Below are 27,690 nucleotides of genomic sequence, written 5' to 3' on the forward strand. Positions count from 1 at the left end.
TTGTGGTGGGGGTCATCACTGGAAGGAGTCTGGACCAGATGTGCCTGCAGTCCTTGGCTGGACACCTGGGGCCTGGTGTCCTGTTCCCCTGGGATGCCTCCTGATGATCTGGTCACCTCAACCAGGGAACGTTCCTGACCCTACTCTGCCTTGACAGTGGGCCTTCCCAGCAAGCACTTTGTCTCTTGTGGCCTGGCCTTCTTCTAGGCCGTTTTCTGGGATCTCCACACACCCCTCTGCTCACATTGGCTTGAGGCCAGAAATGCAGAGAGGAGGCAAGTGCGGGTGGAGCTTCATGGAGTCAGGACTTGGGTGAAACAGCCCCTGGGCACTAGGGTAGCAGGAGGGGCCACCTGGAAGCACAGCAGCCTGTGCTTGGCCCAATTTGTCTGCCCTGTTAGCACCTTCACCTGGTCGGCCAAGACCCAGCCCACTTTCCCAAGAGCTACAGCCACCCAAAGGAGAATGGAAGCAAAACTTTATTCCTCTTGGCTGGGGGAGAGAACTAGTGGGTGGTTGTGAACAGGATACCCATTCCTCACCCCTCCCCAAACCAAAGAAGACAGGTGGTGCCACCAAACGGCTTCCTCTGCCCAAGTGAAAGCCAAGAGGCCAGAGGCTACCTGGAGAGGCAGGTGAGCACAGCGCAGGGTGGGAGAGCCACAGTGAGGTGATGGCTGGGGAGGGGCAGGGCAGAGCTGCTCAGGTAGTGGGGCAGGTATGACGTTTTGTCATGAGAGCTGCTAGCTTGCTGGCTGGCATGGGCACCAAGCTCAGGGCACCACAACACGGTAGGGGCTGCCTGGGATGTGTTCATCACCCCACTTGACCACCAGTGTGTACTCCCCCTTGTCCTTGAGCAGGTAGGAGATGCTGTAGAGCCGGCTGCCAACGTGCTTCACCAAAATCTCCTCACAGGGTGTCCTTGGGCCGTGAACTCCCACCAGCAACATGTTGTTTCCTGAAACAGCAGAGAGGGTCCTCAGTTCTGAGGGGCCTCAGTCATAGCCTTATAGCCCCATAGCCCCCTTCCTTCAGCTATGACTGTGCCAGCCCCTCTTCCCTGCCCTATTTCCTCTCCCTAGCTTGTTCTAGGACCACAGCCCTTTTGAAACAGCAGCCTGGGGGAACTCCAGCTCCTCCAAGGCATTTTCTTAGGAGTAAAGGAGATGTCAGGAAGGCCTAGTAGGAGGTGGCTCCAGAAGTGCCAGGCACACCTCCCAGATGCTGCTGCTCATCCTGTTATTTCTGGCTTTTTTTTTTCTTTTTGAGATAGAGTCTGTGTTGCCCCTGGTAGAGTGCTGTGGCATCATAGCTCATAGCAACCTCAAACTCTTGGGTTTAAGTGATTCTCTTGCCTCAGCCTCCCAAGTAGCTGGGAGTATAGATGCCCACCACAGTGCCTGGCTATTTTTTTGTTGTTGCTGTTGTAGTTGTCATTGTTGGTTAGCTGGCCTGGGCTGTGATTGAACCCGCCAGCCTTGGTGTATGGTGACCAGTGCTGTAACCACCATGCTAGGGTGCCGAACCTGGCCTTTTCTTTCTAGAAGGCTGGGCCAGGAGCCTGTGTTACCCACCTGCTTTGCTGCAGTCTACTGTGAAGCTGCTCTTCTGGCCTATGTAGGCCTTGCTCAGCCCTAGGCCCTTGGCGACCACCTTGCTGGCATCAGTAGGACCTGGGCCTGAGGTCCCATGTTGGGGGATACTGGCAGCCTTGGTCAGGGAGTCCACAAACACTGATGATGTCTCATGGAGGCTGTGGTTGCTGACAAGACGGGGACCTACAGGGCAGAGTGGATGGGGCTAAGTGGCTGAGTACCAGGCATTAGGTGGGCAGGTGCCAGCAGCCTGGCCCTAGGCTCACCTGTGACCTTGGCCTTGAAGGGGCTACCCCCAATGTGGTAGGGGCCACCATACTTGATGGAGATGAGGTAGCTGCCAGGTGCCATGGGAGTATAGGTGACACGATACCCCTCAGAGCATTCCTGGCAATCCATCTTCACCTTGGAGGGGCCATCGATGGTCACTGATAAGGCACCAGCTCCCGCATTGCTTGTGTTCACAATAAACTCAGCTGGGCTCCCTGAGAGCATGGGAGGTCAGGTGGACAGGCAGCCTGGCCTGCCTCCCTGTCCTCAGCTACCCTGTGCACACTTGTCACCTCCAGGTCCCTCCAGTTGTCACCAAGAGCTTAGAGACAACGCCCTAGCAGCTGTGTCCACACCTAAAGCTGAACTCATGGACCTACCTGTAACGCCACCTTCTAGGCCTGCTCCGTAAGCAGACACTAGGCCTGGGTCCCCTCCATGCCCAGGCTCCCCAACTCGGATCTTGAAGGGGCTTCCAGGGATGTGAATGCCATTGAACTTGACATCAATCAGGTAAACACCATTCTCCCGTGGGATGAAACGTACGGCATACTTATCTGAAGAGCAGAAGGGCACACTGTGGGCCTGGAGTCCCTCCCCTGTAACCAGCAAATGGAATCTTCGAGAATGCGTCAATCCTGACACTCCCTGTTTTCTTCACCCAGTGGCTCCTTGGGGCCCACTCTGCTATTTCCAGGGCCATGCTGGGCACCCAAAACCTGTAGCTCATGGGGACAGAAATCTTTTTTTTTTTTTGTAGAGACAGAGTCTCACTGTACCGCCCTCGGGTAGAGTGCCGTGGCGTCACACGGCTCACAGCAACCTCTAACTCTTGGGCTTACGCGATTCTCTTGCCTCAGCCTCCCGAGCAGCTGGGACTACAGGTGCCCGCCACAACGCCCAGCTATTTTTTTGGTTGCAGTTTGGCCGGGGCTGGGTTTGAACCCACCACCCTCGGCATATGGGGCCGGCGCCCTACTCACTGAGCCACAGGCGCTGCCCGAAATCTTTTTTTTTTTAAGAGATGAAAGTCTCACTTTGTCACCCTTGGTAGAGTGCTGTGGCATCACAGCTCACAGCAACCTCCAGCTCCTGGGCTTAGGCGATTCTCTTGCCTCAGCCTCCCAAGTAGCTGGGACCACAGGCACCCAACACAATGCCTGGCTATTTTTTGTTGCAGTTTGGCTGGGGCTGGGTTTGAACCCGCCACCCTTGGTATAACTGGCACCCTACTCACTGAACCACAGGTGCTACCCGACAGAAATCTTTTATAAGTGAAAAACACTCCTCTCTGCTGCCTCAGAAAGGTTACCATGAATACCACATCCCCTGTGTAGTAACAGGGGCTTAGAGACAGACAGGAACTTACTTCAGCTGATGAAGCTGGGAAGGAGTACAACCAGACTGTGAAACTAGTGACAGAGCCATTGGCTCCCCTGGCTACAGGGCTAGGAGACACTATGGCTAGATTTTGGGTCTCACCCTCTCAAGACTGCATGCTACTAAGTACAGAAGACCTTCCTAGTGGCTGTGGCTGCCAAGTCAGATAGATCCCCAAGAGCCTGGGTCACCAGGCAAGGAAGGGTAGCCTGGCTGAGGGGGCCCAGGACTTAGGGCCCCAGTCTTTGCTGCTTACAGAATCTGTACCTTCCTTTGTACTCTGCCTGCTTCCAGCCAGCTGGACAGGGCTTGGAGAGGCTTGCTGCCCCCAGCAGGGCCAAGGCAGATGGCTGGGTGGCCGGGCAGGGACAGGGCCTCACCTTGGTCAATCTCTGTGACATAGCACTCTTCCAGGGCTCCCGAGGGGCTGTGCACCTTGGCATCGATTGCCCCCTTGGCCCCATTCAGGCTCACTGCAAAAGAGGCTGGCTGGTTGACCTTTAGCCCTGACTCCTGGAAGCACAGATGTGGTTAGATGGGGTATCTGGGGCAAGGGAGGAGGGCAGGGCCCCAGATATAGGCTAGGAGGCCCACAGGTTGCACTTACCCATCTGGCATCTAATTTGGTTTAAAGAGGGAGAGCCATTGATTTGCAAGGGATAGCAAGCCGCAGGCACACAATGCCCTCCCCATTACCCCCGCCCCCACTGCCCCAGAACTAAGTTCTGCAATCACATCCAGGTGGCAGGAAGGGAGGGTGGCCCCACCCTGTGGGCAGCACCCAGGCCCAGCAGACTGTCCCTCTTTAAACCTCAGCCCTAGTGCTCAAGGGGCACAGGCTTCTGTTCAAAGCCTTTAGACCTGAGACACGAGAAAAACTCCACTCGGAGGGCAGGGTCCTTCCTGCCAACCCCAAGTGTGGGGCTGCACCCGGCCAGAGCAGAGGCCTGGTGCCCAGAGCTGGGCCAGGCAGGTCACTCAACAGGCCTGCTCTACATGGTGGCTCTGGTCTGGCCGGGCCCAGAAGCCCTAGGTGGGCAGTTTCTCTCAGTGCCTCACCTGAAGACTAGAAACAGTAAGGCGGCGGGCGTCGCCAGACGGAGAAGCCACAGGCACCACGAAGGGGCTATCAGGGATGTGCTCCTCGTTGAACTTGACTGAGACCTCGTAGTCACCTGGGTAGGAGAAGACAAGGCTGTGCTGAGGGGCCCCCCATGGTGAGCACACCAGGAAGCCCTGGCTTGTTGGCGTTTGGATTGTCCACCTCCCACAAACAGCCTAGGTGGCCTTAGGACCTCAGGGTGGAGGTGGGAGCCAGGCAGGCTGTCTGTGCCCCAGGGCCCAGCACACTCAAGCCCACCTTCAACCCCAGCCAGGCTCCTAGTACCTGGTTCCTGGACTACATAGGCCACACCGCAGGAGCCATCTTTGCGGTCCTCAAAGGAAATCTCAGCCTTGCTGGGGCCCTCAACAGCAATGGCCAGGCCACCGGCACCAGCTTCTCTGGTCCAGATGCTGAATTCAGCTGTGGAAGAACAGTGTGTCCTCATGGAGGGTTGCTCCTCTGGCCTCGGTCCCCTCTAAACATAGCCAAGATCCATGTGGCCGCTAGCTACTTCCTCTGCCCACCCTGCCCAGGAAAGCCAGAGCTCAGTGGGTAAGAAGGCCTACCTGGCACTCCAGCTTCAGCCCTCTCTAGGCCAGGGCCCCCAGCGCGGACCTTATGGGCTCCTCCTTCCCCAAGGGGCCCCACAGTGAACTGGAAAGGGCTTCCAGGGACATGTTGGCCCTTGTACTTGACGCTGACTGTATGTGTGCCCATCTCGGCAGGCACAAAGCGGATACAGTAGGTGTGGTTCTCCCCTTCCACAATCTCAGCCTCGTGGCTCTTGCCTGATGGACTGGTTACCTGTGCTGTCATGTCTTGGATGCTAATTTCTGCAGGTAGGGAATAGCCTAGTGACCAGGAGCTGTGGGACTCACCCCTCCACTTGGGGCTGCCTGATTCCCAGGAACCCTCCCCAGCTCCCTACAGCCCCTACCAGGGATCTTCAGGCTGAGATCACAATGACTCCCAACGTTGGCCACTGAAGGGGCCCGTCGCCTTCGTGTGATGCTCTCTTTCACCCTGCCCTCGCCTGTCACCTTCACAGAGAAGGGGCTGCCTGTAGGAAGAAAACATAGCCCATGCCCCACACAGGTTACATGCTGCAGGTGACCTCAGGGTGTGGCAAGGAGGGCTGCTAAGTGGCAGGGGAGGCACATGGCTACTGCACTCACCAGGCACATGCTGGTCAGCAAACTTGATGTTGATGATGTAGTTGCCAGGCTCTGTAGGGCAGTAGGTGACCCTGCAGGTACCATCCTCCAGGTCCTCTGTGTTGATGTCCACCTTGCTAGGGCCCTCAATGGACAGGCTGAGCCCACCATAGCCTGGGAAACAGACACCTCTGAGCCAGTGTGCCAAGCGCCAAGGTCCCACCCCAGCTGCGAGGCAGTCACCGCCTACCTGCATCTCGAGTGTCAATGATAAACTCTGCAGGCTCAAAGGTGTGGCCTTCATGGAGGCCCTGACCTGACACCCGAACACGGCTGGCATCCCCAATCTCTGACTGGCTGATCACTACTGGGATAGGGCTGCTGGCCACATGCTGGCCATTCTTCTTCACATGCACGAGGTGCTCCCCTGTCTCCTTGGGCACGAATGAAATCCCTGGGCAAGGGCAGGGCTGTCAGCCAGGGAAGGCATGGGCCCCCAAAGACTCCCTCATTTCCAAAAGAACCCTGGACCCCTTGGCCTCTTACCCACGTGGCCGTTACGCAGCCGCTTCAGCAGACAGGGCTCCTCCCGGCCTGAGGGCGGCACCACAGTGGCGGTCAGCAGGCTGAGGTCCGTCTCTGAGATGTTGATGGGGATGTCAGCAGCAGACCCCACCTTCAGGTGGGACATACGCATTGAGTCGTCACCTAGAAGAGGGCAGGGCATCCATCACTGTGCATCCAGCCACAGGACCCAGAAGACCACATCCACCCCACTGCCGGCCTCCAGCACTGTTCTTGGTGCCACCCACCTGTGACCCTGGCAGTGAAAGGGCTGCCTGGGATGTGCTGCTCATTGTACTTGACTAGGATGCTGTAGTCACCGGGTAGCACAGGCAGGTAGGAGACACTGCATGTCCCATCCTGGTTGTCTGTGCAGCTGATTTCTGCTTTGGATGGACCCTCAATGGCCAGTGACAGGCCCCCTATGGGTGAGTATGGGAACTGTGTCCAGGGACATGTTGCTAGGCCAGCACAGGTGAAGATCCCTGATGGCCAAGTAGAGCCCAGTGCAGCAGGGCAGGAGCCCCATTCAAGGATGTCTCCTGAATCCAGCCCTTGGCCAGGAGAGGGCATCCCAAGTACACATGTCAAGAGAGGGCTACTGCTCACCCTCTCCTGCATCCTTGGTGTTGACAGTGAAGGTAGCAGGCTTGTTGACCACTCCATGGGTAAGGCCAGGCCCATAGGCAGTGACGTGGCCACAGTTGACATAATCCACGTAGAACTGCAAGGGGCTTCCTAAGGCAGGAAGAAGGGCCTCATGGAGTGTCAGTCTTGTGTTTCCCCAACCTGTGTCTCTCTGTGATGGGGGTGGGATGGGCTGAGGCAGGGCCCACCTGGGATATGCATGTTGTCATAGCGAATGTCCATCTCGTGTAGGCCAGCCTCGCTTGGCACATACCGCACAGTCACAGTGCCATCCTTGTTGTCAGTGATAGCAGGCTGTGCCACCTTTCCCGAGGGCATCCGAACCTCTCCTATGGAACAGCAGGGCTGGGGTCAGGGAAGCCCATAGTATGTATACCCTGGCTGCTTTAGTACCTGAGCACCCTCCCAGCCCCTACTCACCAGTGATCTCTCCCTTCTTGATAGTGAAGGGGATGACAAGGTCAAAGGGCCTCAGGCTTGTCATATCTAGCCCATTGACACCCACCAGGGGCCTCTCTGAGGCCTGCAGTGAAAACAGAGGACCTGGGTGAGGGGCAAGAAGGGTCTGGGGGCCCTCCTCACAGAACACCCAGCAAGCCAACCTGAGTCCCCTTAGGCTGGGCAAGCTGGGAGGAGGTGGACCAGGCCATACCCAGGTCTGCTGGCCACCTTGGGCATAGGTATACTGTGGAGTGAGCTGCTGAGACCGTAGTGGGGGCTGCACTGTGGGCTGGTCTCCAGCCAGAGCCTGCAGGGCAAAGCAAAAGAGCTGGAGACCCTGTGACCACATAGGGCCCCCAGGGTAACAAGCCAGGACCTGTCCAGACCCGCCGCTGGCCCTTTCTCACCGTCACTTGGAAGGGACTGTTGGGCACATGTTCACCACCAAAGCGCACACAGATGACATATTTGCCCGGCTGAGGGGCTGTGTAGAAGATGTCAAAGGTGCCATCTTCATTCTCTACTACATCCACGTCTACTTCTGAGCCATCAGGGGTGCACACGGTACAAGTCACCTTGCCTTTGCCTGCAGCCTTTGTGTCCACAGTGATCACCGTCTCCTCCCCAATCTGGATGGTGGGGCCTATGCCAGCACCTGGTGAGGCAGAGTGGGTCCCCAAAGAGGGGCCAGCACATGAGCTTATACTCAGGCTGCTCCTGTTTGCCTGCCACCTACACAGGCCTTTTACTACCACCACCAAGCACAGCCAGGCCTCCCACCCCACCCTAACCAAGCCGGAATGGCGAGTGGTTTCTCAGAAGGCAGGAAGGGTTCTCCTGACCACCTCAAGTACCCATGTGGGAGAGGTGCGATGGGTGGCACCTAGATGCCCAGGAGGAAAAAGGCCCCATCCCAGCACAAGTGTTGACTGCCACCTCCCTTGCCAACTTAGCCTCAGCCAGCACCATGGCCCATGCTGACAAATGCCAGTGCTGTCTAGGTCCATGGCTGGCCACACCCCTGTGGCCTGGCCTCAGACCGCAGTGCTGTGTGTGCACACAGTGAGGCAGGGTCCTGCTGCAGTTTGGTGGGGTAATGTGATATTTGCCTCCCTACCCCCAGGCCTGAAGGTGAAAACTGGAGTTTCCTGACAACTGAGAATGCTCACTCAACCAGAGGCTCAAGGTGAGAAGCAGCCCAGCACAGGCAGGGGCAGAGAAGCAGGGAGGCGGTGGGGTTAGCACCCAAGTAGCGCAGCACAGCAGGCTTGGCAGAGTGGTGGCAGCACCCGAGGAGACAGGAAACAGGAGGCCCAAGCCACAGCCACCACTGATGGGTTGCAAGGGCAGAGCAGCTGAGCAGCCTCCAGGGCCCCAGAGTGCCCGAGGAAAGGGGAAGGACAGTGACGTTATGATCTGGGGCTGAGCCGTGGAGGCTTGAGGGGCTGTGGGCTGTGAGGCCTGGCAGTGAGAGCATTCCCTGCAGCCTGGTCCTCTGCCGGGGAGGCAGCTGGGAGCAGGGAAACCTACTTGAGGGCTAAGTGCAAGGGGACCTGCCACCAAGTGCCCCTAGCTGTTGAGGATTCCTGCTGCACTAAGCTGCATGCTGGCCTTCCACAGCCCAGGTGACTGTGCTGAGCTCTAGACCTAGCCACCTGCTGCCCACACTCACTGCCCTAGGCAGCCTCACTCATGCCTGGTGATGTGGGCCCCAAGCTCACGGGTGCCCCTGACTCCCCCATTCCCCACCCAGACCCCAGCCCATCACAGCAGGTCTCAGCCACTCCATCCTCAAAATAGACCCTTTAATTTGGTTCCCCCATGAAGCCTTATGGCCACCAGCCTGGCCCAAGCCACCCCTCTGGCTTGCCCGAGAGCAATGTCAACCCCACAGCTGGGATCCCTGCCTCCACCCTGCACACAGTGGCTACTCTCTCCTGACCCCTGAAGCCCAGCAGTCAGCACCGCTCTGCCTCCCCTACTCCCCTGCCCTGCACACACACCTGTCATTTCAGATCCCACAGCCTACTCTACAAAGTCCTCTAGCTCCTGCCAGAAAACCCTAGCCACCCTCTAATCCTATCCCTGGCCACTCTGCCGAAGTGCCAGGCCTGCAGCTGTCAGAGGCCCTTGAGTAGTTGTAGCCTCTTATAAGCATCCCTGGGGTGGCCCTGGGGCCAGGCAGGTGAACCTCCATGCCTGATTGGACACTGAATAACGTCACTGCTGAGGAGAACAGGAGAAGGAAGGGAAGGAGGGAGACACCGAAGAATGCACTTTGGGGCTCTGAGGCTGGGCCAGACCCCGCCATGCTGGCCGCCCAAGCAGTCAACACTGGTGCTACTGTACTACCAGCCAGCCCCACCCGTTCATGCACCTCCCCCAGCCGGGGACACAGAGGCCCCTGGGAGTTGGGGATGGGGGTCTGTGGATCTGGCCAGGACTAGGGACTTCCCATTGAGTAGGGCAGACCCTTTGTCCCCTCGGCCCACACAGGAGCTCTTATGCTTTCCCAGGGTGCCGAGATCCCCAGACCCTAAAGTCCCCAGTGGGGTGCCTCTCAAGATGCCCCTCACCCCAAAGCTCTCAGCTGCAACCCAAGTTCTCACATGGGGAATAAAGGCCCAGAGAGGGGAAAGGCCGGAACGGTCATGGCTCAGCTCCGGAAGCCTCGCTGGGTGCTAACCCTCCAGCCCATGGCCTTATCTTGTGCAGTCCCCCCCCACTCTGTCCCTGTCTAGAGCTGCAGCTGGAACTGTCCTGGGAATTAGCCCCGAGAGCAAAGGAAGCTACCCCTCTGGGCAGAAGGAGGGGCATTGGGAATGGCCCCAGCAAGCAGCTTACCTAGCCCGTGACCTCCGATTGACACTGAGGTGAGAGGGCAGAGAGCAAGGAGAAAGGTCAGGTGAGTCACTCAAGGGGGCGGCCCCCACTCCCACACGCCGCCCCAAGCAGCGAGCCCTTGCACACAGGCACACCCAAGCCCCGTGCGGAGCACAATGGTGGCCACTGGTAGGCTGGCTCACCTGTGACCGTGCATTTGCTGGCATCCCCAGTGGGCACAGCACGCACGCGATATGGGGAGAAGGGAATCTCATCACCACCATACTTAATGAGGATGGTGTAGCGGCCTGTGACATCTGGCACATAGGCAACTGTGTATGTGCCATCGTGGTTATCTTGGATGTGTGTCTTCTTGGGTTTGCCTTCAGGGTCCTGCGTGGACATAAGGGTACCCACGTGGTTGGCCCAAACCTTAACCAGGTCTAGGCATGCCCCAGGCCCTCCCAAAGGAGTACCAAGCACCGATGCTACAGGGACAGCCTTCAGGATTCTCAACTGCCACAGCCCCAAATGGTTGCCTGCACCTGGAATTGTCCTTTATTTTCCCACAAGCAGAGTCCAGAATGGAAACCCTATAGTGTTGAATGTTCCCCCACATGACAATGGACAGGGCCTGGGAGCTTGGTGCCCACCTTTACCCAAATCCCAGCCACAGCTCTTGGGTCCCCTCCTGTGGGGCCTGCTTAGGAGTTTAACTGGGAGTTTCTGTGGTTCTGTTCTTGTACCTGCCCCATGAGACGATCACAGGAGGGGAAATGGAGGCATTGAATGCTTTGGTAATGTGCTCAAAAGTCAGCAGTGAGCAAGTGTGTATGTGTGGAAGCCCGTGCCTGTCACTTCCAATTCTAAGGAAGTTGTAGCCTTAGCAAACCAAAGGCAGAGAACCTGCCCTTACATGCCCTCCCTGGTACAATTCCCCAGGGAGACTGAATACCCCAACTGGCCAACCACCTGGACCCCCTTATCTACCCTCCCTGTGCCTGGAGCTATAGCCCAGCTTGGGAAGCCACTGAGCTCACCGTGATCTGGACAGCCAGCAGGCCCTCCCCGGCATCTTTTGCATCAATGGTGAACTCCACCGGCAGGCTGGCAGGCACGCCAGTGGTGTTGAGCCCAGGGCCGCTAGCCTTTACCTTGCTGGCATCATGTGTAGGCAACACCTTGACCTTGAAGGGGCTGTGGGGCCAGGGTGTTATGAGTGGTCAGACAGGCTCTCAGCACTCAGTGTGGCCCTCTCCCCACAGGTGGTGGGCCCTGCCTCTTACCTTCGGGGCACCTCCTCTTCTCCATACAGCACTGAGATACTGTAGGGCCCTTCTCGGCTAGGCACATAGTTGACAGTCTGGGTGCCATCAGCATTGTCCACCACGTCCACTGGCTCCACCAGGCCTGGCCCCAGTCCCAAGGACAGAGCCTCAGCCAACCTCCTCGACCCCCAGCCCTATCTCCACCATGCTAGACAGCCAGGGCTCAGCCCCAGGCCTAGACCCCACTTCATCCTTAACCCTGGGATGGCCTGAGCCCCTGTGGCACAAAAGTCACCAATGTGGAGACATCTTGGATCCTTGCCTGCCTTCCCTCTCACCACATCTGCTCAGTGGGGCCATGTCCTATCTGGTCCATTATCTCCTAGTTTCCCTGCTAGCTCCACTGTCACTTGAGGCTCTACCTGTACACCTGCTACCCTGTTTCCCCGAAAATAAGACAGTGTCTTATATTAAGATCTGCTCCCAAAGATGTGCTAGATCTTATTTTCAGGGGACGTCTTATCTTTCCTGTAAGTAGGTCTTATTTTTGGAGAATGTCTTATTTTCGGGGAAATGGGGTAGTTTCCCTTCCCAGCCCCTTCCAAGGGATGCTGCCCCTGGCTCTCAGGCATGTAATACTCACCTTTAGGCCCTTGTACTTTGACCTGCAGTGGGGCCACACCAGCCTTGCTAGTGTCCACCTGGAAGGACTGAGGGAGGTTGGCACGGACCATGCCTGGACTCAGGCCAGGCCCAGAGCACTTGACCTTGGATGCATCTGTCACATCATGTACAGGGACCTTGAAAGGACTGCCTGGGGGGTGGGCAGAGGGATGGCAGCTGCATAAGACAGAGTGGGGGATGAGTTAACAGTCCCAGCCATGCCCTGGCCACCACCTCCTCACCTGGCACTTGGTGGCCACCATAGGTGACGTTAAGGCTGTAGCTGCCAGGCTCATAGGGGATATATTCAACTGAACAGCTGCCATCCTTGTTATCCATGCAGGACATCTTGGCCTCAGAGGGGCCCTCAACAGCCAGACCCAGGCCCCCTGTGCCAGCTCCCCTGATCCAAATAGACAGCTCGTCATTCCCTGGCATGCTCAAGCCCATCATCTGCCCCTGCCCCCTAGGCAGTTTGCTCACCTGGTCTCCACGGTGAACTTGTTAGGGTTGTTGGTAGTGCCACTTTGAATACCTGGCCCATGGACACGCACCCTGGAGGGGTCACAGCCCTCAGTCACGGGCACCTGGAAGGGGCTGCTGGGCACGGGACTGCCATCGTAGGTCACATCCACAGAGTGTAGTCCTGGAGGAGGGCAGGCTAGGTCAGGAGGAGCCTGGGCTGGCCCCTCCTGGCCCCTGTCCAAGGGAACCCCAGAGCGCACCCTCCTCATAAGGTGTGTACTCCACTTTGTAGGTGCCATCGCCACAGTCCTGCACGTAGGTCTCAGTCAGGTTGCCTGAGGGATTGGCCACACGGGCCTTGACATGTGGCCCTCCGGTCTGTGTCAGAGCCCGGGCATCCACACTGAACTCGGTAGTGGCCTCCCGGAAGACACCTAGGAAGGGATACAGGGAGAAGGCATGGGGGTCTAGGAGCTCTGGCTCCCTACAAGCACCCTCCCCCACATAGCCCATGGTGGGAACCCTTACCTTGGCCCTCGATCCCAGGCCCGTAACACTGAACGCCTGAGGTGTCCACTGCAGGCTCTACCTGAAGCTTGCTGGGGAAGTTGGGCACAGGCTGGCCACCATACTTGATGGTGACGGTATAGGCCCCAGGGCAGAGAGGAATATAAGTGATGGTGTGTGTGCCATCGCCGTGGTCTTGGATGTACACCTCAGCTGGCAGACCCGCCTCCGAGCAGATCTCGATGGTCAGCTCTGCATTGCCTGCACTTGAACAGTCCACTTGAAACTGGCCCACCTCACCAGCAGTGGCTCGTTCCAGCCCGGGGCCAGAACACTTGACCTTGGATGCGTCAAAGCAAGGAACTATGTGCGCCTTGAACGGGGAGCCAGGAATGTGGGTGTCAGCGAAGAGGATGTTGATGTTGTAGTCCCCAGGCTCGGTGGGTACATAGGACACAGAGCATGTGCCATTCCCGTTATCCAGGCACTCGAGCTGTGCCTCACAGGGGCCTTCCACTGTCAGGCCCAGGCCACCTGTGCCAGCACCCTTGGTGTCGATGGTGAAGCAGGCAGGGGAGCCTGCACTGCCCCCCTGCAGCCCTGGCCCAAATGCCTTCACCTGAGGGAAGGGGGCATGAAGAGCCAAGGCTACCTCCCTGACCCCAGACCTCCAGTCTGACCCTCCATTACCCTCCTTTGGCCTTCCCACCCCTTCCAAACAGGGACATAGGCAAGCTTGGGCTGCCTGCCGGCTGGATCACCTATCAGTCATAAAGACAATAGAGAAAGGAAAAGAACAAGTCTAGAAAAGACAGGGTGACCTCTAGTAAACTCTATTCTTAGTGCCCCTCACACCCCAATTACCTTGCTAGGCTTGGTGGGGGCGACGGCTTCCAGAGGAAAAGGGCTGCCAGGCACAGGTATGCCATCAAAGGTCACCTCCACCTCATAGGGCCCCTCCTCACGGGGCACAAAGCGCACCACGCTATTATCAGCCCCAAGGCCTGGCTCCACCTTGCAGGGCACCACTGCACCTGAGGGGCTCACAATCTTGGATGCTACTTTGCCTTGACCACCGGCACCTTTCGATTTGACTGTGAACTCCTGGTCTTTGCCAACATCCACCTCTGTTGGGATGATGAAAAGAAGAAGAGAGGAATGTGAAACCCAGCTCGGGTAGCCCCTGGGGTGAGGCTCTAGCTAAGGAGTAATCCTCAGTGACCACAGCAAGGGCCCCCAACTACTTACTCTCTCCCAGGCCAGACACCTTGATCTTGCTGAGGTCCAGGCTTGGAGACACTCCCACTGAGAAAGGGCTCTTTGGGATGGGATCACCTCCATAAGTGACACTGACACCTACAGGACCCTGGGAGGGGTGCAGAAGTCATGGGTCAAGGCCTTGGTTTTCGTGGCCTGCAGTTGGCCCACTTTGGCTGTGTTCCCCAACACTCCTCCGGGACCTCCATGCTTGCTCTCTCCTGACTAAGAAACCAGAGTGGGTAGGAAGCCCTCTGCAGCAGCCCACTTAGGCCCCCATGCAGGATCAGTAACTACATGGTGGGCAGGGAGTGGCTAGGGCAGGATGGCTACCTGCTGCACAGGAGTGTACTTGACTGTGTAAGTGTTATCATGATGGTCAATGATATCCACGTCTCGCACTGCATCCCCCTTGGCAAACCCTGAGAACTGGACGTCTAGCTTGCCCTTGCCAGCAGCTTTGGCGTTGACTGTGAAGTGGGTGAGTTTGCCGAGCTCCACACCTGAGGAGACACAGTGACCACTTCTTGTGCCCCTCCTACCCTCAGTGACCCCAGCCTCCTACAGGGTACTTGTCCTCACCTGTACGACTAAGGCCAGGACCCTCAGCCTTCACCTTGCTAGCATCATGGGAGGGCTCCACTTTGACCCGAATGGGGCTGGTGGGTGTGGCCTGCAGGTAGTGGGAAGAGAAGGGCTGAGAAGAGGGCAGTACCCCTATACTCATCAGTCTTAGGAGCTGGGAGCAGCAACACCTACCTGGTCAGCAAAGAGGACCATAATGGTGTAGCTGCCAGCTCCACGGGGTGTGTACTTGACTGTGAAGGTATCATTGTCATTGCGGATAATGTCAAAGTCAATGTCGGCCTCAGCAGGGCCCACCACACCAGGAGCACACTTGATGCCGATGCTGACATCCCCTGTGGTGGGGGAAAGCATGGAGGCTGGGACTTGGCAAAGACACCACGCCCACCTGTCTCCCTCCCCATAGCCAAGCCTTACCCTGGCCAGCCTCTGTGCAGTCCACAGTGAAATAGGTGGGCTCATGGGCTTTGAGCCCAGTCTTGGCCACTCCTGGGCCATACACCTTGACCTTGTTTGGGTGGCTGCCCGCTCCCACATTCACCTGCAGGGCACAGGGGCAAGTGTAAAGGTTTGGAAGAGGAACAGAATCTTCCTTAGTCACTGCTGACTGCAGGCACGCAAAATGGCATAGTTGCCTTGGGAAGAGTGTGGCAGTTCCTCGCACAATTAAATATAGAGTGGCCATGTGATGTTGCAATTCCACTTCTAGGTAACTACCCAAGAGAAATGAAAACATGTCCACACAAACACTTGTACCCAGATGTTCATAGCAGCACTACTCACAGTAACCAAAGGAAAAAGACCCTAAGTATCCACCAGCAAATGGACATATAAAATATGGTTATCCAGACATTGAAATATTATCAGCCATGTGCTCGCTTCGGCAGCACATATACTAAAATTGGAACGATACAGAGAAGATTAGCATGGCCCCTGCGCAAGGATGACACACAAATTCGTGAAGCATTCCATATTTTTCAAAAATAAATGAGATTTTGTGAAAAAAAAAAAAGAAATATCAGCCAGGAGAAGAAATAAAGTACTGATGGATGCAGATCCATAGAGATAGAAAGCAGGCCAGGGCCTGGGGAGGGCAAGATTAGAGAGAGCTGCTTTTTCGGATAATGAAAAAACCCTAAACGTAGACTGTGGTGATGGCTGCATAACTCTGAATGTATTAAAACCCAGAGTTGTCCACTTGAAATGGACAAATTGTATGGTAGACGAACTTCACCTATGGAGATGGGCCAAAAGCCTGCAGGGGTCCAGCTCACCCTGAAGGGGCTGTTGGGGATGCTGACGCCTCCCCAGGACACCATGGCTGTGTGTTTCACTGGCTTCCTGGGCACATAGGAGCAGCTGTAAGTGCCATTGCCGTTGTCCTTCACTGACGCTTCCACAGGGCAGCCATCATTATCCTGTAAGGAAACCAGGAACAAGCTGCCTGCTGGTTACTGCCCAGGCCTGGGTGCCCACTCACCCTACACCCAACACAAGGAGGCACTCCACCTGGACTTGGACCCGGAGAGGGGCCTTGCCACCATGCTTGGCATCCACTGTGAACTCTGCTGGCTTGTTGACAGCCACACCGGTCTTCTCCAATCCAGGCCCACGTGCTTTCACCTGATAGGAAACCACCCAAATCTCAGGAGACCAAGTCTCAAGGCCACCAAAGCCACAAACCAGGGAAGTGGCCAGAGAGATAGAATGGCAGTGATCACACTGCCAGCGATAGCAGCCCTGTGCCTGGCCCAGGCCCTAGCTTGGCTGACAAGAAAGGGCTCTGTCTACACCACCTGGCTCCTAAGCAGAAGCAGGAGGCCGAAACTCAGACAGTGCCATGTGCCCTTTACCCTGTCTGGGTGGAAGTCCTGGGGTGCATCGCGGATGTCAGCCATGAAGGGACTGAGGCGGATGTCCTCGCTATTGCACAGCACGTGAACTGCATACTCGCCGGCCTCCTGGGGCCAGTAGCGCACATCACAGGAGCCATCGCCCTTGTCATCACATTCGATCTTGGCCTGTGAGGGGCCTTCCACCGAGAAGCCTGACAAGAGCCACCAGTCCCATCAGAGCTCTGTAGCCTCAGAGTAGGCTGCCTTTGCCACCCTCTGCCCCCAGGTGCCCACATTGCAGCCTCCAACTTACCCAGGGTGCCTACATCGTCCCCAATGGCCTCCACCACAAAGTCCGCTGACTTGCCAACGACACCGCCCTCCAGCCCAGGGCCCCAGGCCCGTACCTTCTGATTGCCACACTCAGTGCCCACCTTGACCTCAAAGGGGCTGAAAATGGAAGAACCACACAGGGGAATGCTGAGGGGCATTCCCCTGGGGGCTAGGCAGGAAGACCTATTTGCGCCCCCCCCCCATTGGGTGGGGAGACAGGAAGGACATGGGGTGTGAAAAGCGGGGAGGGAAATGCCCAGGGGCCTCACCTGCGCCCGATGTTCTGACCACCCCATGTGATGGTGACCGTGTATGTGCCGGGAACCGTGGGGTAATACTCGAAACCATAAACGCCATCCCCCAGGTCCTTCTGCTTCACACGCTCCTCACCCTCTGCCAGATAAGGATGGCCTCAGGCCTACCTGGCAGCAAACCTGAAGGCTTCTGCCACCCACCCGGGCCCCAGGCCAACTTACTGGGGCCCTTCACAGTGACTTTCAGCTCCCCACTGCCAGCGCCCTTTGTGTACACCTTGAAGTCAGCTGTTTCCTTCGCCCGCACACCTTTGGGCTGGAGGCCCCGGCCAACGGCCCGACAGGCACCTGGGTTACAGGCTGTGGGCAGAGAGGCCAGCTGAGCTGCTAGGAGCTAGGGCTGGGCCTGCCCCGCCCTTCCTCCCACAGGGCCAGGCCATCATGATTAGAGGGTCCCTCAGAGCTTGGCTGGTGGACATGCGAAAAATAACTGGAATAACTGGCACCCCAGGACTATAGCCTGGGCCAGGAAATAATAGCCGCCTCCCACCTGATCCACGCCAGCCCCCAAAGTTCTGCCCAGCCCTCCCTCTAAGAAGAAGACAGATCCAAGTACCGTTGACCCTGTGGGCAGAGCAGAGAGCAGCAGGTTTCTAGACAGCTGGAGCGAGCTCTTCCGAAGGTGAAAGCGTGGAGAGGAGAAAGATGGAGAGCGGCGAGGAGGAGGAAGAGGAGGAAGAGGAAGGGTCCCAGCAAGGAAAGAAAGACAGCGTGTGCCCAGACAGTGGAAGCTCAGAGACCAGGGGCACTTGGGGTGGGGAGCTGTGGTGGAACTAGTCCCTGGGGGCTCCCCTCCTGTGGGAGGCCCAGGCTGCAATGCCACAGTGGAGGGTGACCAGGGCTGGGCCTACCTTGGCCAACAGTGACAATGTAGGGGCTGCGAGGGATGGGCACCCCAGCGAACGTGATGTGCACCGTGTAGACACCCTCCGTGGTGGGCTGGTAGCTACAGCGATATGTGCTGTCACCCCGAGCCTCCAGCTGAGGCTCCACTGTGCCCTTCTGTCCTGCAGGGTCCTGGATCATGACCTCTACTTCGCCCGTGCCAGCTCCTGCCACAAGGAACCAGCTCAGTTCCTGAGCCCCAGGGCAACTCTCCCCATAGACCACCCAGGCCTCAGAAGCCTCCCCTCACCTGCTGTGAAGATCTCAAAGTAGGTGGTCTTGTTGGCAATGTTGCCATTAGGCTCCAGGCCGGGACCTTGGGCAGTCACTTTGCTGGCATCACCCTGTGACTTATCCACATACACCTCAAAGGGGCTCTTTGCAATATGCTGGCCAGCAAAGAGCACAGTGACCTGTTCCCAGGAGGGAGAGGCTGTGAGGGCAGGGTAAGGGCCCTCTAGACACTGCCTGCAGCCACCAGCCTCCCTGCTAACCAAGCGCTCACCTTATGAGTCCCTGTGACCTCAGGGACATACCAGACAGAGAAGGTACGGTTCTTGTCATTATTGGCAGTCACCTTTGCCTATGGTGGAAAAGAGCCCCTTGAGCCTCTGCTATAAGCAGCCCCACTATTAGAAGGCACTACAGGAGCCTCCCCTACCAGCCTCCCTGCAAGTGGCCCTACCTCCTCCTGGTGTCCAGCTGGGTCCTCCACGTACACCAGCACCTCTCCCTGGCCAGCACTTCTGGTCTCCACAGTGAACTCTGCCCGCTTCTTCACCATATTGCCTATGGGCTCAATCCCTGCCAATGGAGGGTGAGCAAGCCATGGCCAGCTGTTATGGCCACAGCCTTGCCCCTCCAGACACTAAGGGACATAGCATCAAGCCCCCATCCCTCTGCAGGCTCCATGCCTCTGCCTGTTGGCCTCCCAGCCAGTCATGTCCCAAACTGGGTTAGTTCAGCATACTCCAGTACATTGAGGCTGGCCTCTGGACCCAGCTGTGCTCTTGTTGCTACCACAGGCCTGTGTCTGTTTTCTGGAACATTTGGGTTTGCTGCTCTGCTGTGGCTGCCCAACCCTTTGCCTGGGCCTCTGCCCGTGTGATCCCCTGACTGGGTTTCAGGTCCTTGCTCCTCTACCTGGTTCATCTCCATTTATAGTAAAGCCCACTGAGTTCTTTTTCTCTGAGGCAGCTGCCACAGGCTTAAGTGACTTGAAGAACTTACTGGCACTCTCTTGTCTATTCAAGTGACCAATATTAACCAGTCTTAACCCACTCCTGTCTGACTCTTGAGTGGTGTTTGGTCACCTAGCCACTATGTGACAGAAGACCCCTTGGGTCCTCCAAGTTGAGAGGACATTGTCCTGCGGGGAAGACAGCAGCCCACAGGTGTACCTCTGGCTGGGATCCCTACCTGGCCCGTAGGCTCGAGCTTTCTTTGGGTTCAATTTGGGCCGCAGGGGGGCCCCTGGCTTCAGCTTGGCCTTGGGGAACTGGGACAGGTAGGTCATGACAGAATGCTCATCCACATTGGGGTCCACGATCTCCTCAGGGGTAATTACCTGACACAAGCAGAAACCAGGAGCCATTGAGCCTCTGAGTTTCTCCCCACAGCAAACACGGCCCCCCAAAAGCCTGGGCTAGGCCAGGCAGGAGTGTACCTGTGGGATGCCCAGCCAGTCATCCGCCTGCTGCATGGCCTCCCGTGCATTGTTTATGGGCTTGCTGGCATCCCAGGAGTCCCAATCAGGACACAAGCCTGCAGCACAAAGAAGGTTGTGAGTATAGGGGCTGTAAGACCCTCTTACAGGCTGCCCAGCTAGCCCTAGCCCCATCGCGCTCACCCCTGCACCTCCTCACCTGGGGCACAGCTATCCACAAGGGCACCCAAGGCCCGGCCACTCTGCCAGTCCCGACTAAAATTGGTGATGGGCAGTTGCGGCAGCTTATTCTGGATCCAGCCCAGGAGCCGCTGCTTGGGTGTCTGCTTTTTGGCCTCCTCATCCTCTTCCTCATCCCACATGGGCATGGAGATGGAATAGTGCAGGATCAGAGTCCAGATGAGGCCCAGGATCAGCTTCAGGTTCCCATCCACAATGGCCTTGCTGTCTGTGAGGCAGAGGAGTGGCAGCACTGGGCGGTGAGGGACAACCTGGCATTCCTGTCCTTCCCTCATAGTCTTGGAGGAGAGGTCCAGACAAGGAGTCAGGCCACTTCCAGGCTGTGGGTTCAGGGAGAAAGGAGAGTCCCTCTCCCAGCCAGGGGCAGAAGACAGACATATCTATATATTCAGGGGTCTGTGAGAAATCAGGAGGAGTAGTTGAGCTCCAACTGAACTAGAATCCAGGGCTCTGACCTCAACAGCTAGGCTGAGGCTGAGAAGAAGAGGAAGACCAGCTGGCATGGTGTAGTTGGGAAATACAATTGCTGTCCCAGGGTGGGTGGGTGGTGTGAGGAAGGGGAAGTAGAAGAGTTGGGCAAGGACCCTTTGGGTAAAGGGGTTGAACCCCCCCCCCACTTCCTCCCTACACCACAGCCAAGCTAGGAGTTAGGAAGCTGCCAGGAACGACTACAGGCTCTTGGCTCAGGGGAGGGGCCAGGAAACCAAAGGAACCAGTGGTTGGGACACATGGCCCTGACTTACCAGGCCCATTGGGAAATGTTGGGGTGATGGTCAGGAGACACTGTGGGGGCCCCCTTCACCCAGCTGGAGGGGGAAGCTGAGTGAGCCTGGGTTGGACACTCAGGGCCCTGCTTGTGAGCTTGGGTGGCAGAAGCTTTGGGTGGGGTCCCCACATCCTGCTGCCTCAGCAGAGCCCACTTGGCTGCCACCCACTGTCTACCCCACTTGCCACCAAATAGGCCCCTTCGCCTCAGGCAACCACCATGTTTACCACAGGGGAAGTGGTTAGGGCGGGCACCTTTCACCCCCCCATCACCATGGCAACACCCTGTGGGTTCTGGGCTCCACCCAAGGCTACTCCTGGGTCTCTCAGCCTTTTCAAGAGGGGAGGTGGCTTGGGCTTTCTAAGAGTTCATCTTTGGAAACCCTGCTGGCCTGCCCCACAATCAGAGAAAATACTTGTTTGGTGAGTTAACTCGTGGTGGGGAAGGATGGGGAGGAGATAGACACCATCAAAGGCCAGTGGCCACCCTGTCCTGGCAGTGCCTGGAGCACCAACTAAGCTGATCAGCAGAGCAGCTTCCCCTCTTCCCAGGTTGGTCCTGGCCCCACCTGACTGTCTTTCACATCTCCAAATAACTGGGGGGATGGCAGGGTGAGAAGAGGGTCAAAGAAGACTGAGGTCACAAGGCCAGCCAAGGCTTCCTACCAGGCTCCCATCTGAGGGTCCTGGGTCCATCCTAAGAGCCCATGGTGACCTGTACCAGCAAAGCAAGGCCTGGCCTGGCCTCCCCTCCCTGGTAAGCCAGGCCCTCCCCAGTTCACATTAGCCCAGCCTATGCCAGACCCATCCCCCTCTCAAGAGAGGGTGGGAAGAACCAGGGCCCAGGGCTAGGAGACTGTCTGGATGGCCACGCCCCATCCCACCCCCTTTCCCCAGCCCCTAGGCTAGCCAGCCCCCTCCCTCCCCTAATCACTGCTGCTTTCCAACATTTTTTTGCCTTATATGGCAAAGCTCTGGGAACTAGGCCTGCTCCAGCCAGCTCACAAGGAGGGGAGGAGGGAGGAGACCCCCCCAAAAGAGCTGGGGTGTGGCCCGCCTCCCCACATCCGGTTGCCCCCCCACCCAGGATTCAGAGATGACTCAGCTTGGCTAGTAGACTGAGACTGAGACTGGAGGGGTGGGCCTACACTTTGCCTCAAGTGGCATTCCAAAGAAAGAACTTGGGCTTTTGGGGACCTAATTTCTGAATGGCTGAGGGAACCCAAGTCCCTCACTTCTTGGGCTAAAAAATGGACCATTCCAGAGCAGTAGGGGTACTGAAAGGCCCCTTTCAATTCTGACAATAAGATTCATTCCTCTCCCAGCTCCACATTGCCAAGTCACCAGTACCAGTGCCTGTGTGTGAGCTGCCCCCATCTTGAGAAAGGCCTGGGATGCTGCATTAAGCCTGGTCAATGCCAGCCTCTCAAGGCCAGTGACACAGATACTAGGCTGGCAACGAGCCCAGTGCACACTGGAGCACCTCCCAAGTAACTATTGCATTGTAGATGCAAAAATCCAACGCCTACATGGAAGCTAGAGTTTGTCCCAAGATGAACAATGAAGTTGGCGTCCAAGAAGCCAGGTCCCTCACTCAACCATGCCCAACTCATCTCTGGTTGCAGTTCTACTAGCTATGCTTCTCTCTGGCCCCCAAGTTCCTGGGATAGATCTAAACTAGGAGTTGGAGCCATCTTCAATGAGTGACCCATCTTCCAGAGAAGAAGAAGCCCATAGCCAAAGACAAAGGAACCCCACAAGCTCCAATCCCCACTTTGGAATTACTGGGGCTCCTGAAGGCGAGAGGGCCCTCTTTAAACTCCTGTCATGGAAAAAGCCAGGCTTCCTCCTTCCTCGGGGATAGGGCACGGGGTGCAGCGCCAGGAGCCTAGACAGTGCCCGCCCCCAGGCCCTCTTTCACCGCGGGCACAGAGGCGGGGGCGCGGCCTGCAGAGGATGTGAGCTCAGCCTGGGAGCTGGCCAGCCGGGGCGTAGCCGGCGGGGGCACGTAGCGGTTCGCACGCCTGGCCGGTCATCCCGCCCGCACGCCTTTGTTCTCTAGGTCCGCGTAGAGCAGGACAGCCCCGGGGGCCCCGAGCTCCGGCTAGAGAGGGGGGATTTGGAGGGGGCCGCCCGGGTGGGGGATGTAAGGACGCACAGAGTCCCCGTCCGTCTGGCGCCCTCACCTATGGACACGAGTTTGATGCTTTCGCGATCCAGGAACTCAAGTGCCACTGACACGTTCTCGAGCTGCATCTGGCGGAAGGTGGGCCGCTGGTTGTGCTTGCGGTGCATTTTCTTCTGGCTGAGCACTTCGAGCAGCGCGATGAGCCGTAGCCCATCGCTCAGGTCCGTCTGTAGGTTGGCGATGCGCTTGCTCACGCACTTGAGGTGCTCATTGCACCAGCGCGTGAACGTGTTTTGCTGAATCTTCTTCCACGGTGCGTCCTCCGCTAGATCCTTCTCGGTGGCCGGCATCTCGGCGTCCCGCGTGTCGGCTCCACTGCCCGGAGCCACGCCCGCCGCGCTCTGGCCAGCCCGGGTGTGGGAGCTACTCATTTTGAAGAGCAAGGAGCCGGGGGGCGGTGCTGTAGACTCTGAAAGGGGACGGCCCTTTAATTAAAGTCGTAGGTGCTTAGGCGCGCGCGCAAGACGAAACACAGAGCGTAGGTTGCGCTGCGAAAAGAGCGAGCCCTTTAAAAGCGGGCGGGGGCGGGGCCAGGGGAGGGCTTCCCGAGGGGCGGGCCCACAGGGTGGGGCTTTGGGGCAGCGCCCGCCCCGCCCCACCCCGCCCGTTGGAATGCCCTCACTTAGGCCCCCCCTCCCGCTGATGCGACGCGAACTTCGGTTTTTAAAGAGGGTCGTTGGGCCCTGAAGCGGGCAGATTCTCAGGTCCCAAGGCTTCGCGCCAGCGCTGCAGGAAACGTGCCCCAGAGCAAGGAAAGGCGTTGCAGCATCTGGCACAAGACCCCTTGGCCTCCAGCCGGCATGCCTTACAAGGAACTTTCCTTCCCCAAGGGCCCCTGCAGGGGGTGGGATGGCTCTGGTCCTTGAGTCAGTAGGACTCCGCCCGGTCCTTGTTAACACCCCCCTCCCACGCCCTGCTGTCGTCCCCTTTCCCCGACCTCCCAGTTGCCCAGTTAGCAGAGGGCAGGGGCCGAATTCTATGAGCGAATCCTCGGAAGGCGCGGGCCCCGGCAGGTCCTGCTCCGAGCGCTTTGCGTGCGCAACACCGTGGAAGTGGCTGCTCAGGCCCGCTTTCCCCGTCTGCACGGCCCTAGCCTGCACACCTGCGCCCGCTACTTCCCACCGCCTCCTCTGCTCTCCCCTTCCTTCCTCCTCCATCGCCCCACCAGGGAGGAAATGAGGCACTAGGCCAGGAGGCCGTCAGCGCTCCAGGAGCAAGCAGCCTTCGAAGGAACCCGGGCACGCCAGTGGGCACTGGCAGGGGGCGTGGTGCGCTGCATGCAGAGGCCGTGCGAGCTGGCCTAGCCTTCCGTGCTGTTCAACTGGGACACTGAGAACCTATAGGGGGGGCTTTCCTCCCTGTCGGAATGGCCCCAGCGTGACCCTGGTCCAGCATGGCCGGGCGGGGGGAGGCAGTGGCCCGCTCAAGGGTTCCCATAAAGCTTGGCAGGCTGAGTCTGGGTGGTCTTCAGGTGTGGTGGCAGGTACAGAGGGGACCCAAGGACTTGGGGGGGCAGAGGACTGGGGTTTGTGAAACATAACGTGGCCAAGGCTTGTTTAGGAGCCTGGATTATGTTCCCAGAGCAGTGGAGAGCTAGTCACTCAAAATTAATTTTTTGGTAGATAATTCTGGAGATTGCAGAGGCTGCTGTGGTGAGATGAAGACCAGCAAAGGCATAGAGACAAGGGAACACTCACTGCCACTCTCTCCAGTCAAGAGAAGCCAGCCTGGCTCGGTGCCTGTAGCTCAAGCAGCTAGGGCGCCAGCCACATACACAGGAGCTGGCAGGTTCGATCCAGCCTGGGCCCCCCCAAACAACAATGACAACTACAACTTAAAAATAGCCAGGCATTGTAGTCGTCGCCTGTAGTCCCAGCTACTTGGGAGGCTGAGGCAAGAGAATTGCTTAAGCCCAAGAGTTTGAGGTTGCTGTGAGCTGTGATGCCACAGCACTCTACCCAGGGTAACAGCTTGAGACGCTGTCTCAAAAAAAAAAATTGAAGAGAAGCCAGCCTATAGGAAAAACTCTATGGTTTTTCCCCAGAATGGCCTCTCTCCATCTCAGTCCTGTGTACCTCCCTTTGCCAGGATTTCCCCTTCTCCATGTCTTTTTTTTTTTTTTCTGCAGTTTTTGGCTGGGGCTGGGTTTGAACCCACCACCTCCGGCATATGGGGCTGGCACCCTACCCCTTTGAGCCACAGGCGCCACCCTCTATGTCTTTTTTTTCTAGAAAGGCAGGTCTCTGTCCCTATGGCTTGATTCTAATAGTAATTAATTTATCTGCTAAAGACCAGTGGAAGAAGGAAGCCTTGGGTTGGCCAGCATGTCATGCCCAAATATGGTTGACTCTCCTGTAGCCTTGTGTGTCTGCAAGTCCAGCCAGCATCTCCCCTGCCTACCAGCACGTCTCCACTTCAGTGATGTCTGAAACTCACTACTGTTTCTCACCAGTGGGGGTAGGGATCCAAACAGCATTTTCTTTCTTTTCTTTCCTTCTTTCTTTCCTTTTTTAGATAGTCTCAAGCTGTTTCCCTGGGTTGAGTGCTATAGCATAACTCACAGCAACCTCCAACTCTTGGGCTCAAGCGATCCTTTTGCCTCAGTTTTTTCTATTTTAGTAGAGACAGGGTCTCACTTTTGCTCAGGCTGGTCTCCAACTTGTGAGCTCAAGCAATCCACCCACCTTGGTCTCCCAAGAGTGCTAGGATTACAGGTGTGAGCCACCTCACCTGGTCTCTTTTTTCTTTCTTGAGACAGCGTCTCACTCTGTCACCCAGGCTAGTGTGCTGTGGCATCATAGCACACAGCGACCCCAAACTCTTGGGCTCAAGCAGTCTTCTTGCCTCAGCCTCCCGAGTATCTAGGAATATCAGCTAATTTTTTTCTATTTTTAGTAGAGACAGGATCTTGTTCTTGCTCAGGCTGGTCTCAGAACTCCTGAGCTAAAGCAAATCACCTACCTGCCTTACCCTCCCAGAGTACTGGGATTACAGGTGTGAGCCATCGAGTCCAGCCCAGACAGCATTTTCTAAGCACTGAGGCCCACCCACTGTACACTCTTTCCTCTCCTGACCACATTCAGACACACATACACAAAATGCACTGTGGTGTTGTGTCTGGGAACCGGGGAGGAAAAGTTGTAAAGGGAGAAGCCCTGCAGGTCCCTCCCTGCCAGGCTCCTTTCAAGACAGACTTAAGGTTGTCCTTCTGGTCTCTCTGCCCTGCTGAGAAACAAGTTCCCAAGGATGGAATTACATCAAGAACTGTTTCTCTCTTCACTAAGTGCCATCCACCTGGGTCATCTGGACTCATTTGTTAATCTTCAGAGAGCAGGAAAACTGAGTCAGAGTAACTGACCAGTAGTCAATTCTGGCAGAAAAGGTGTCAGCATGTGGGTGTCCTAGCATTCAGTCCGTGTTTTCCCTATTTAGAGGAAACAAGAAATGCGAGTGTCGAGGGTTCTTGTCCTAAGGAGGACATAATATCACCACCAGATGTCGCCCGATCCCAAAGCCCCCAGATCGGGCAGTCCTGGGAAGCCAAAATCCAGCTCTTTCATATTTTCCCTTATTTGGAGTAGATTCTTGGATATTAGACACACCACGCCCACCACGCCACCCCTGGCCCTCAGACCCCAGGCCAAGCCCCACCACAGGGAGCTATAGCCCCAAGCCCCGGGATCTAGGATTTCTAGAGTCCTTTCCCGGCATGTGTAGCCAGGGGGCGCTAGGGGGGGGGGAAGGAAGCAGCAGATTGGCAAGGTGATAAGAGATCTGGGCTGGTGCAGCAGACGAAATCACCCTTTTCCAAGCTCCTACTCTGACAATGCAGCCTGGAGCATTTATGAAGGGGCCTGCCAGCAGATTTCACCTACTTTCCCTGACCGAGGTGGCCTGGGAATCTGGGGACACTGCTGCTCACATCCCAGCTAGCAGTTAACATCCAGCCCAGAGCCAACCTGGGATAAGGCCCAGGGCCCAGCAAGAGAATCTGGCCTGGACACACCCCTGCTTTGGCCCCCATGGAGCACAGCAATGACAGAACCGGCTTCCCTGTGGCCAAAACAGCTGTAAACTTGCACCAGCAAGGGTCCCACTGTTTCCCTCCCAGTAGGCACACTGGCTTAGAAGTGCCCTTCCCGGGGTGGCTCACCCTCAGCCTATGCTAGGTCCTGATATCAGGCCTTTCCTTCCCAGCAGGCACGCGGCGGTCAGTTCACCGGCAGTTGTGCAGGTGCGCGTCTCCCAGACATCCTCTCTCTCAGGGACCCCCCCCCCCCAGGACTTTTGGCGCCCACGTTCGTGGGACAGACATCGTCTGTGGGCAAACTAGGGAAGGCAGTCCCCAGACGCTCAATCCCGAACGTCAGCGGCGCCTCCCTCGCATTCATGCACCTCGGCTGAACGTGGCCCGGGCCTGGGCGCCAGCCGACGCCTGCATTCTCGGGACTCTCCGCCCGCCTTCTCCACCCTCTCCCTGGCGGACGAACAGCCAGCGCGGAGGCCTCACCTGCTGTCCCTGCGGGCGGGCGGCCACCGCGGGGAGGCGCTCCGTTCACCTTAGTGCTCGTACGCGGCACCTCAGGGCTCCACTGGCGTCTGCTGTTCGCCGCGCGCCTCCACGCGAATGTGCTGCCGCCGCCCGCCTTCTTGTTGGCCGCACCCCCGCCCGGCGCCCGCCCCGCGCCCGTCCCAGCCCGGCGAGAAAGCCTTAATTGGTAAAATCGCCCAGGAGC

The 27,690-nt window shown here is 57.4% G+C and overlaps 1 protein-coding gene and 1 non-coding gene across 4 annotated transcripts; one reads left to right on the forward strand and one right to left on the reverse strand.

Annotated features, from left to right (window-relative positions):
* Positions 1 to 461: 461 nt before the first annotated feature.
* On the reverse strand, positions 462 to 27,616 carry FLNA (filamin A). 3 transcript variants are annotated; one of them, XM_053580945.1, is made up of 48 exons: positions 27,465 to 27,616; positions 22,953 to 23,363; positions 19,961 to 20,209; positions 19,762 to 19,859; positions 19,515 to 19,662; positions 18,781 to 18,899; positions 18,601 to 18,678; positions 18,346 to 18,508; positions 18,062 to 18,262; positions 17,373 to 17,510; positions 17,166 to 17,289; positions 16,877 to 17,013; positions 16,582 to 16,775; positions 16,238 to 16,351; positions 16,003 to 16,146; positions 15,146 to 15,269; positions 14,903 to 15,063; positions 14,726 to 14,816; positions 14,477 to 14,646; positions 14,135 to 14,252; positions 13,751 to 14,013; positions 12,908 to 13,505; positions 12,640 to 12,813; positions 12,398 to 12,560; positions 12,157 to 12,317; positions 11,895 to 12,065; positions 11,270 to 11,393; positions 11,024 to 11,180; positions 10,187 to 10,376; positions 10,005 to 10,028; positions 7,568 to 7,815; positions 7,372 to 7,467; positions 7,140 to 7,242; positions 6,908 to 7,048; positions 6,681 to 6,809; positions 6,320 to 6,493; positions 6,054 to 6,215; positions 5,758 to 5,961; positions 5,529 to 5,681; positions 5,291 to 5,413; positions 4,920 to 5,186; positions 4,636 to 4,773; positions 4,308 to 4,423; positions 3,629 to 3,761; positions 2,249 to 2,425; positions 1,865 to 2,083; positions 1,578 to 1,781; positions 462 to 961 (listed from the first exon to the last, which is right to left on the reverse strand). In XM_053580945.1, the coding sequence occupies exons 2-48, from the start codon at positions 23,323 to 23,325 to the stop codon at positions 774 to 776; spliced, it is 7,944 nt and encodes a 2,647-aa protein (XP_053436920.1). In that variant the 5' UTR covers positions 23,326 to 23,363; positions 27,465 to 27,616; the 3' UTR covers positions 462 to 773. The 3 variants fall into 3 exon arrangements, with proteins under 3 accessions (XP_053436920.1, XP_053436922.1, XP_053436921.1); XM_053580947.1 differs by having other exon boundaries at positions 22,953 to 23,442; positions 27,465 to 27,597; XM_053580946.1 differs by lacking the exon at positions 10,005 to 10,028.
* Positions 15,600 to 15,706, forward strand: LOC128578620 (U6 spliceosomal RNA). Its single transcript, XR_008377759.1, has one exon. It is a non-coding gene; the product is annotated as a U6 spliceosomal RNA (small nuclear RNA).
* Positions 27,617 to 27,690: the final 74 nt, after the last annotated feature.

The sequence above is a fragment of the Nycticebus coucang genome, chromosome X, assembly GCF_027406575.1.
Source record: "Nycticebus coucang isolate mNycCou1 chromosome X, mNycCou1.pri, whole genome shotgun sequence".
Classification (NCBI taxonomy): Eukaryota; Metazoa; Chordata; class Mammalia; order Primates; family Lorisidae; genus Nycticebus; species Nycticebus coucang.